Raw genomic sequence first — 11,158 nt, 5'->3', positions numbered from 1 at the left:
GTTTCTACCTGTTATGAGATAGCCTAGCCAGAAAAAAATATTGACTGGAAAAAATTCAACAATTGAGCTAATAAAAATAAATAAAATTGCGATCTTTTTCATGCGACTAAAACGCAGCCTTCCCATAACTTTGGAAAAGCACCTAAAGACGTGTTATAAATAATTTATTTTTCTAATTATTGGCCAAAAACAAAATGTGATATTTCACAAAATATTTGAAGCAGTACAAAGACCCAGAGGGTTTAAGCGTACCCACTGGTCGTTTTACATTTAAGAAATACTAGAAAAATATGGCCTATGCCACTTACAAACAACGTTGCCTTTCAATGATGAAAGAACCTTTTAAACCTTCCCAGGAGTCACTAAGCTTATTTGAATTTATATATTACATATTTGTTGTTGTTTTAAAAAAGCCGTTTTTAAATTAGTTTTACATTTTTATGGTTTTTTTAATTACTTGCTCGAGCACGACGTTGTCAAGGTCGTTGAGCAGCTGCGCCAGGAGATATTCCCAGTTGCGCTTGCTATACAAGTTATTGTAAGTTAAGTTAGTAATTTATATTTAGACAAATTAGACAATTTACGTAATTGATTAGGTCTTAGGTTCAATTTTAATAGGGGTGTTATTTATTTAATCGCTAATAGTGTATTACTTTTGTGAATATCTAGAGTTTTACAATAATTAAAGTTTTGTTTCGATTTGTTTGGTATAATAGTTTTTAGTATTTTAAGTTGCGGTATATAAATATATATTATTCATATAGCTAGTATAAGTTATGCCGTAGCTGCTCAACCCATAGCCTATAACAGTGTCAGCCAGAGTACAGCCAGTTGTACAACATCCTCAATATCTTAAATGGCAACTTCTGTCTAAGCAGGGACCGCCTAGATAGAACAGGTCTTAATTTCTTGCAAACATAGTCAATATGTGACTTCCAGTTAAACTTATAGTATATAATGAGACCTAGAAATTTATGTTCTTTAACGACATCAATTTTGTTGCAATATTGTACGCAAGTTTTTGACGATGTAGGCGTTGGAGAGAGTGTGCTGTTATGGATGGCTTGGACGACGAATGAATGTGAGAAGAATGTATGTGCATAAGTTTAGTCTTTTCATAATTTATAACCAAGCCTACATCGTTCGCCCATCTGCATAATAAATCAAAGTTAGACTGGATTTTTTTGTGCGTCCGTCAAACATTTATCTGCTATTATAATACACGTGTTGTCGGCAAATTGGTATACAGAGCACTCGGTTAGTACATTACACATGTCGTTACAATACAATAGGTATTCGGTCGGAACGAGTACCGAACCTTGAGCCGTTCCTTCTTCGGTTGGTATAAACTCACTGAACACGTTATCTATCTTTAATATTTTTTGACTGTTGTGATGATAATATATTTATACTTCTATACTTCATCATATTATAAAGAGGAAATATTTGTATATTTGTATGTATTGAAATAACTCAAAAACTACTGAGCCGATTTTTAAAATTCTTTAATTATTACCAATGTTGAGGAACTATTAATAAACAACATATTTTTGGACCACGGCGTTAAAAAATAACAATGTTAAAATTTTTCTCGGCTTACGCTGCCTTAACCGTTAGAGATATATAAAAATGGTGTATTAAAAAATTGTAGATCTCCAAAAGTTCTACAGGAAAGTCCGCAATGGCATATTTTTGCCTTTAACGGTTTTCTTACAAGAAACACTTTTTTGTTTACAAAATGAATTAAATACCGCACGTTATTGGCGACGTTCTTTTATTGGTTTCAATATTAATCCGTATCCAAATAAATGCGTTTGCTGTCAGAGGAATTTTATGTAGAATAAAATTTTCCTTTGCAGTATTTAAATTGGACTAATAGTTTAGAAGATATCGCGAACACAAACAATAAGGGTAACCGAAAAATCAGCTCACAATCGACCGGCCTCAGAAATTTTGAATTTGGCATCAGTAGATTTGTTATTTCGTAGATGAATACCAAGTTAATCCTTTAGGTGATAGGTTGAAAAAAAGGGGCGAACGTAAGTTTTGAACTCTAAAACTCCACACGGGCAAAGTCGTGGGCAACAGCTAGTTTTTAAATAAATCAAGAAGAGGTCCCTGTATATCACTTTGGTCGGGTTTCTGATATAAAGTAGAAAATTTTAAAGTTTCAAATGCTTTAGTAATATCTATAAATAGTGCAAGTACATGCTTCTGTTTCGTTTAAGTAATGTTTTATGTTGTCTGTGACAATATTAACCTATTTCCTTTAAGCTTTAAGCGAGTCTTCTAGAATCGTGTGACGAAACTATCAAGTACGTTGCTATTATAGTCTAATAAATATAATGTTGAATAAAAAGGAGTTTCAATAAATATTCTACTGACTAAGACCCACGAAACCCAAGCAAGTAACAATTGACTTCATTCGTGAATTTACATAAAAGTTGCATTGTGTTTGTATTTTTTTGAAAACCATATTGCTCTTTCTTTACTATATTGTTATTAATTATATATTTATGTCATTCATTGCCAAAATATTTTTCTATAATTTTATCTATACAAGAGAGAATTGTGATAGGCCTGTAGTTATGAAAAATATTGAAGCGCCTTTTTTGTGTATCAGTCTTATTACACCAATTTTTTTAACTTATTCGGATAACAACTTTTGGTTATGCATAAATTTATAAGATGCAATGCAAAGATGTCACGAGAAAATACATAATATTGTGTTCATGAAAATATTTGCTTGGAAATATAAACGACCAATATTTTATTTAAATTTCATTTTTCCTGGTGCAAATAAGTGGTAATTAATGATTCTATTCATTACATTTTGTTTTAAAGCTAGTTTTGTTATTGTGTTCACAATAAAATACTTCGAGTCGAGAGTGAATTTCTATATAAACTAACGTAGATGAAATGTGTATTGACAACATAGCGTCCCCATATATAAGTCACTTACTGCGACCAATAGAGTTGCGTTTGAGAACTTGGCGAGCGAATTTATAAAAAGACACATTTTAATGATTAAATTTCGCTACTAAATCACATCATGTTTAAAAAAATCTTTAAAAGTATCTTTTTATAGTAATAAAACATACGAAAAAAAGTCACGTCCAAATTGGCGTCATATCCATATTGCCTAGAGTAATGATTTTTGTAAATGCGATGTTTATTCGAGCGAAATCGGTAGGTCGGCAGAATGTATAGCGTTAATTGTAAAATGTTCCATTTCTTTCGTATCACGCCTACTGACCGCTAGAGCGAGAGAGATGGCAGATCGATAGTTTCCGAGTAAGCGAGAGCGGGTGACACTAATAAATCCGAACGTGCACGCGCCGTGGTTCATCAATCAATCAAAACAGCTGAATAACAGTTGTAGCATAAGTTTAATTTTCATACGTAATGTCTTACAAATAGATAACACATTCGAGTGAAGCATGTTGGTGAATAATTTCTCGCAACACTGGGAAACAGTCGTTATTTTGATTAAAAAGTAAAACAAAACAATTCAGTTTGTTTAGTTCGTCGTTGCACTTACGTATAATTTTGAGTACTTTCGACTTAAATTTACTTTTTGTGTTGTTTTGGTGTTTTATATAAAAATTAAGCAACTTTTTTTGTTACTGTGTAAATATAATTAGTGTAGATCGTATAGGTATTAGGTTTGTCTAAATAAGGTGTAAATTTAGGATATAGTGTAGCATATAAAGTATAAAGTAGTATACAGTGTAGAATATAGAGTAGTATATAGTGTAGAATATAGAGTAGTATATAGTGTAGTATATAGTGTAAATATGTCTCGGTTAAATTCTAGTGTTTTATGGGATTTTTTTCAAAAACTAGATAATGAAAAAAAAGCAAAGTGTAACAGTTGTGGTGAAGTTTATAGCTTCAAGACTTCAACTGCGAATTTAAAAACACATTTAAAGCGAAAACACCTACATGCATATACAGCTATTTGTACCGCGCAATCTACGGTAAGGACACCTAAACAATTTCGTCGACAGGAACCACCGAGCGATGTCCAACCTCAGCTCTCGATATCCAGCTCCGATGCTGCATCAGGCTCTACAAACGACTCTACGTCCAATGCTACAAATACCATACCCACTTACCACGCTACGCAACAGCGCATTGATAACTACGGAATTAGCAAAAAAGTAACAGTAACTAAAAAAAGACAAATTGATAATGATCTTGCCGACCTTTTTATAGATAGCTATCACCCTTTTTCTTTAGTAGAAGAGCGTGCTTTCAAAAAATTTGCCCGACACATACCTGGATACGAGTTACCATCACGAAAAACTGTCTCTAACGTTCTAATTCCCACATTATACGACCAAACAGTTCTAAAAAAAAAAGAAGAAATAAATGACATTGAATATCTAGCATTAACTACTGATTTATGGACGTCTCGAGTTAATGATGCTTACATTGCCGTCACGGGGCACTATATAACAAAAGATTTCGTACATAAAACATTTTTATTAAAATGTGCAGAATTTAAAGACATTCACAGCAGTGCGAATATTCAAACTGCATTGCTCGAATCCACCAACGAGTGGAAGGTAACAAATAAAATAAATTTTATTGTTAGTGATAACGCAGCTAATGTGAAAAAAGCCATTATTGACATAGGGTGGAAGCATTACGGATGCTACGGCCACACATTGAACCTAATAGTTCAAGATGCCTTAAAACTAGTCCAAGCGTCTTTGGACAAAGTTAAAACTATAGTCCGTCACTTTAAAACTAGCACAGTAGCATCAGAGAAATTATTAAAAGTACAGTCACAAGAGAATCCGGAGTTGACACCAAAGCGCTTGATACAAGAAGTACCAACACGGTGGAATTCCACATTTTCCATGTTACAGCGATTTGTGGAACTAGAAAACCAAATATGTGCCACTGTTGCAATACTTAAAAAAGATTTGCCCATATTAACTGTCGAAGAATGGAGAATGTTTAATGAACTGTGCACAGTTTTGAAACCATTTGACGAAGCTACGAAAGCAATGAGTGGTGAAAATTATATGACAGCCAGTACCATCATAGTCATGACACGCTGTCTTAAAGAATCTTGTGTCCAGCTGCTCCTGCAAGGCTTCACTGCTATAACAAATAACGTAATTACAGCACTTCGAACAGGCTTGGATAAAAGATTTGAAGGTATTGAGAAAAGTGGCACGTTCTCGATATGTACAATTTTAGATCCAAGATACAAATTGAATGTATTTTCTGACACAAATGACGCGGCAAAAGCCAAAAAAACGCTGGAAGAGATACTTGCGGATGAAATTAGACGGCGGCGATATGGAGAAAATCAAACGCAGCAATCTACTTCAACCTCAGCTTCCATACCAGTTCGAGATAAATTTTCACCTTGGTCTATTTTAAGCAATATTGTCGGAACGCAGCAGCAGCAAGTAGGCACACCTTTGTCGTGTGCCATAAAGGAAGTAGACTCCTATTTAAAAGATAATATTCTAGCTATGTTTAACGACAATGGGAAATTTAATTGTCCATTGCTGTGGTGGCAACTTAATCGCCATATTTATCCCAACCTTGCTATACTTCTACCCAAGTATGGCAACATAATGGCAACTTCAGTTCCGTGCGAGAGGATATTCAGCAAAACAGGACTCACAATAAATAACCGCCGCACACAATTGAAGACACACAAAGTTGCCCAATTGACATATTTAAATGTTAACTTAGACCCGAAAAGATTTTTCCGAAAATAGCCGAACAAACAAAATAACTGTACAGTGTAAATAAAAGTGCAAAAACAAATGACAGAGAAAAAGTTTAAATAAACATGTAATTAAAAGTGTAAAAAGCTGTAAATATTAATCATCATTGTATATACAATCAAATTAACTTTTAAGTACGCCTGCATTAATAATTTTATAAAAGTCATAGTTTCATAGTAAATACTAATCTATACTAATATTATCAAAAATAAATACACTTAAATTTTTAATGCAGTCAGTCCTAAGCCTGAATAAAGTATGAAGGAAAGTTAATTTATTGACTCAACTGTATAGCTTTAAACACAAAACAGTGATGGGATATATTAGACAGTTTCGGACCAGGGAGAGTCCACTTAAGACAAAAAAACATTTTTTGCAGCTTTTACGGAAATTAATTGAAAGTAAACCACTGTAACATATTCTCCAACTAATATTCTAGCATTTGACGTCTAAATTATTAGTATAAAATATTAACTCATAGGGCCACGGCTGAACTTAATGCAACAGGCGCGAAGCTGAGTAAAAATTGTTAATTTCTTATCGCTTTCGTTAAGGACAGCTTTTTAAAATCTTGAAATTTGTTTACTTATTCAATTTTCATGTGCTTTTTATCAATAGTTATGACAGAATAAATGTTCTAGCAGCTATTCATGTGGATATTACGTAAAGTCTAAAATATAGTGGACCACTACTGTGTTGTATTCAAACACAGTTATAGCCATATCACTTTACAGTTATGGTCATTTCGAGGTATAGTTTCAGTACACCCAAAATGTGTACTTTTCCTGTTTCTTAATTGAAAAAGTAATTTATTTTATGAAATTTTAAAAACAAAAATATCGACTCAAATATTAATACATAGTTTGTTGAACATTCGTTGCTTTGTTACTTAAAAATTTTAGTCTTTTGTTTGTACACCAAAAGGAAGGAAAATAAAACGCGTTTTTTAGTAAGATAGTCTTATAGTTAGTAATCGTACGAACATAATCAAAAATTAAAATAAGCAAGGCATCAGACAAAAAGTTTAATTATTCAAAAAGGCAATACAAATGACAAATTGAAATTATTTTATATCTATTACAGAGGGTTTATTTTAATAGGCTATTATTTTTGCAATGGAAATAACTAGTTACAAAAATCACTAGTTTTGAAACATGTGACGCCGAACAAATCACTAGTTTCGTTACGTTTCTCGCAAATGACGTAACGACTCACGCCTAGCGGAGACCTATGATCTTGTATGCGTCATAACAATATGGCCGAAAATTGTCAGACGCATGCGCTCTCCTACCAATTTTTCTTATCATTTATTTTGACAACGGGAAGTACAAAAGTCAAAATCTTGCATGACATTTATCACAGAGTATTACGAATGTTTGTTGTTTGTTTTACGAAATGTTTTACGAAAATCAGTCTGGGAAATGAGGTTAATTTTAAGCATGTAATTCTACGTCAACATTTATTATTATCTAATGGGGGAGGAACCTAAGACTGATTATGATTGAAAATTAAATGGATAATAAAACATTTGAAAAATGGTGGTTTGTTTTCCAATTAGTTTGTATTGATTTTTTTCTTTTAATAAATCTGCGTGAAGAATATTTATTATATACGCATTTATTGTGTTTTTCGTCATATACTAATCTTAAATTCTTTTGCAAAGTAAAATTTTACATTTATTACCTAATAACTTATTTCATTAATTACTATAGACAATATATTAATCCTTTAAAATAAAATAAAAGGAATGTTAATGACAGAACAAAACCACCCATTAACACCACCACCACCATTTACTCTTTGCAGGAAACAGGAAACTGCACGAGCTGTTTTAGTTTTTACTTCAAAATGTCAATGTCAAAAATTTGTTATCGTAATGTCAGTGAATTTAAAAACAAAAACAAACCAATCAATCGAAATAATCAAAATCTACAAACATAAAAATGTCGCGAAAAAATTTCTTTGATAATAACTTTGAAAATGATGTCGGGCACATGCTTCTTAATGATACTTCTACAGGGGTTGGTAATTGGTATATCTTTTGCTATAACAATAAATTTATATTTGTAATCAACATAATATCCGCCTTAGCTTTCTTGATTAGAGAATTCGTATAGCTGGTATTCTATAAGCATGAATTGCGTAAAATGGGAGAAGGGCACGTATCATGGGTATCTCATTAGGTACCAATGTGTTTTCCGATTTTCGAATTTCATATGTACATTTACCCAACATTCTTACGGTAAAGGAAAACATTGTATTGCAACCCGCACATAATTGTGAAGAAATTCAAAGTTATGTGTGAATTCAACCAATCTGCATTGGACCATTGTGGTTAAATATGGCCTGTTCAACCCATAGCTAAGTGTAGGCTCTGAGCCCCTTGCTGGGGAAGTATAGGAGTTGATAATGATGGTCTTACATAAAGTGTGATCTATTATGTAGTAAAAATACTAAGTTTGCATCCTTTATAATGATTTATTTATAAGTTGGTAATGTTCCAACCAAAACTATTGACAGTTTAACATCTCATCTTTAGATCTCCAAAATCTTTCAAAACAAATTAAACGACTATATGGAGAAGAAGCTACATATGTTAACAACAAAAATGCAAAGTGAAATATTTAACAATGGCACGGTATACACAGGGTCAGCTGGTTTAGCTCTGTTCTATTTAATGCATTACTTGAAACACACAAGAGCAGATGATAACTACTTGAAGGTAATTGTTATATGTTAACACAGAAGTTACTTTTTGAGTTTTTGACTCTTTCTCAGTCTTATTAAATGCTCAACTAATGTTTTTCTATCTTTTTAATAGGTTTTTTCAATTTAATATTAAAGAAACTTTTTTTATATAGACTTCTATGGAAATATTTGTATAGATATAATACAACTATTTCATTCTATTTTTTAGTTGGCCTTGCAATATTTAGATTTAAGAAGTTTAAAAGGTCATCGTATTAGTTTTCTTTGCGGAGACGCGGGCCCACTTGCAATTGCGACAATAATTTCCTATAAAATGGGAAACAATCGTCCAAAGAGTTTACCAGATCATAATACATTAGTTCAAAGGTATGCTGCTAACATTTACATATAAGTTGAGTATTTTTCATTTACTAGCTGTTCCTGTGCAGCTTTTTTTGCATGACATTATAAAAACTTTATTTTAATGTTTACATTTGTAAAATGTTAAAATCACAATTACCATAATATCCTTGCTTCTTTAATGTTGGCAACTTGTAGTTTATGGTCCCATTCCCATATGAAGGTAATTTTTACAATTAATTTATTCCCTAAGTTTAAAAGAGTGAAAATATATAGCCTAAAGTTTGTAAGTGTAGGGCTTTTTATTAAAGAAGGAATTATCCAAAAATATGTTGTAAATGCTGACATCCTATGCCACAAAATAGAGTGTTTATCCTTTATTATATTATTATAAATATAGTTAGCCTTATAAAGTTTGAGTTAGCTTAACTTAACATAACAAGTATGATGTGCAGGGTTGGTTAATAATTGGGGTAACTTAGATCTGCTTACTATTTGCCTGTTCCAACATGTGCTCACAGTTACAAACCCCCATACAGTTCTCTTAAGTTGCTTTTTCCATTACATAGTAATTTAATTTCTTCCTTTTAGGTTACTAGATCTTATTTCACTTTTAAAAGAATCACCCGATGAACTTCTGTATGGTGCCGCTGGATATTTATATGCCCTGCTGTTTGTAAAAGAGTATGTCCGTGAGCCTGATGTTATACCATCAAAACATATAGAAAAGGTAATCATAAACAGGCAAAGTATTTTTTTTATTACATTTAAATTCAGAGGTAAAGTATGTTCAAATAATAAGCTGACATTAAACCCTTTATAGGAATGTTTAATAAATGTTTTGTGACTAAAGTTTTGATGGTGATTCTTAATAAACATGTTCTTGTTCTATGTTAATAGGTGATTGTTAATATATTAAAATCTGGAAGATCGTTTTCGGCACAGATGAAGTCGGAAAGCCCGCTATTGTGGCAATGGCACGATAAGATTTACCTTGGTGCAGCGCATGGTGTTGCTGGTATATTATATCTTTTATTGCAAGTAAGTATAATTGCCAATATTTGTTTTAAAAATTATTTGAGTATTTGTCACTAATTGATCGGGAGTATCACCTGTTTGTGATTTGCCTTGTGTTTACACACAATAATGTGTAGATTATATCGTGAATAAATATTCTTTATTGTATTGAAAATACAAATACTTTGTAAATGAATTTGTTTGATATGCAATTTGCCGACTTTTTTAATTATTCTAGACTAATTTGAAATATGTTATTAAATAGGGTCGCTCTTATGTAAACCATCAAGACATGCGGACATTAGTGAAGCCTACACTGGATTGGTTGGCGCGTCAGAAATATGCAAGTGGAAATTTCCCCTCATCTTTAGGAAGTAGTTCTGGAGACAAGTTGGTGCAGTGGTGTCATGGTGCTCCAGGTTTTGTTGCCTTGTTCGTTCTAGCTTATCAGGTAAACCTTTATATTGTATGTTAATGTTAAATACAGAAGTCTTTGCTAATTTGATGGCCTATTGTTACAGATTTTTGAAGACAACAATTATTTTAAAACAGCTCTTCAGTGCGGCGAAGTTATTTGGCAGCGTGGTCTGTGCACTAAAGGTTACAGCCTCTGCCACGGCGTCAGTGGAAACGCGTACTCTTTCTTATATTTGTATCAAACTACCAAAGTAAGTTTCTTGATTTAATGTATATAACAGAGATATCACCATCTTCCTGTCCTTGTCCTACTCCCAAGAGTACGGCGCAACAGGTGTCTTTCTTCCGATATTCTGTTGTCACTCCTTTCTTGATCATGTCACCATTCAATCTCCATTTTCTAAGTCTACCTCCCTTTTTGTAACATACGATTCTTCCCTTCTTTTACTAACATTTCTCTACCACTGGTGCTATAATCTGACTTTCCCTTATCCAGTACTGTTACCCTACACATCAATCGTAACTGAATATGAGATATTACTGATAATTTTCTTGTATAAATGTGTTGTCTTACATATGTTTGCAGGATCCTATTCATTTATACCGTGCGTGCTGCTTCATGGAGTGGTGCGCGGTGGAGATGCCGGACACGGAGCAGCACGCGCCGGACAGACCCGCCTCCTTGTTTGAGGGTCTGCTAGGACGACTCTACTTAGCTGCTGACATCACATCTCCGGAAGACGCCACGTTTCCCGCTTTTTCATTGTAGAACCCCATTTAAAATGTTATACAAAGTATTGTGATCTATTTTTAATTTATTGCATTTTAAAAATAAATGTTAATGCTTCGTTTTTTCATCTACTCAACTTTTGAAAATGTTTGAAATTTTATTTTACAATAAAATACAAAAAATATAAAAG

General features: G+C 32.7%; 2 protein-coding genes across 2 annotated transcripts in view; one reads left to right on the top strand and one right to left on the bottom strand.

The window, feature by feature from the left end:
• The window catches only part of LOC106109403 (cyclic AMP response element-binding protein B), a 13,587-nt gene extending 6,516 nt beyond the window's left edge, over positions 1-7,071 (bottom strand). The window contains exon 1 of the mRNA XM_013290888.1: positions 6,985-7,071. The gene's annotated coding sequence lies outside the window, so the exon portion shown is untranslated. The remainder of the gene's footprint in view (positions 1-6,984) is intronic.
• Positions 7,072-7,615: 544 nt separating this feature from the next.
• Positions 7,616-11,104, top strand: LOC106109199 (lanC-like protein 2). Its single transcript, XM_013290608.1, has 8 exons — positions 7,616-7,777; positions 8,296-8,478; positions 8,674-8,831; positions 9,396-9,534; positions 9,705-9,845; positions 10,087-10,272; positions 10,343-10,489; positions 10,825-11,104. The coding sequence occupies exons 1-8, from the start codon at positions 7,700-7,702 to the stop codon at positions 11,005-11,007; spliced, it is 1,215 nt and encodes a 404-aa protein (XP_013146062.1). The 5' UTR covers positions 7,616-7,699; the 3' UTR covers positions 11,008-11,104.
• The last annotated feature ends 54 nt before the right edge of the window (positions 11,105-11,158 follow it).

The sequence above is a fragment of the Papilio polytes genome, unplaced genomic scaffold (assembly GCF_000836215.1).
Source record: "Papilio polytes unplaced genomic scaffold, Ppol_1.0 DF821289.1, whole genome shotgun sequence".
NCBI lineage: Eukaryota > Metazoa > Arthropoda > Insecta > Lepidoptera > Papilionidae > Papilio > Papilio polytes.
This window is presented reverse-complemented; position numbering and strand designations above follow the sequence as displayed.

Coding starts and splice junctions, on each gene's coding strand:
- LOC106109199 (XM_013290608.1), top strand. CDS start 7,700: ATGTCGCGAAAAAATTTCTTTGATAATAACTTTGAAAATGATGTCGGG. Junction 8,832..9,395: donor CATAATACATTAGTTCAAAG/GTATGCTGCTAA, acceptor TCTTCCTTTTAG/GTTACTAGATCTTATTTCAC. Junction 10,273..10,342: donor TGTTCGTTCTAGCTTATCAG/GTAAACCTTTAT, acceptor CTATTGTTACAG/ATTTTTGAAGACAACAATTA.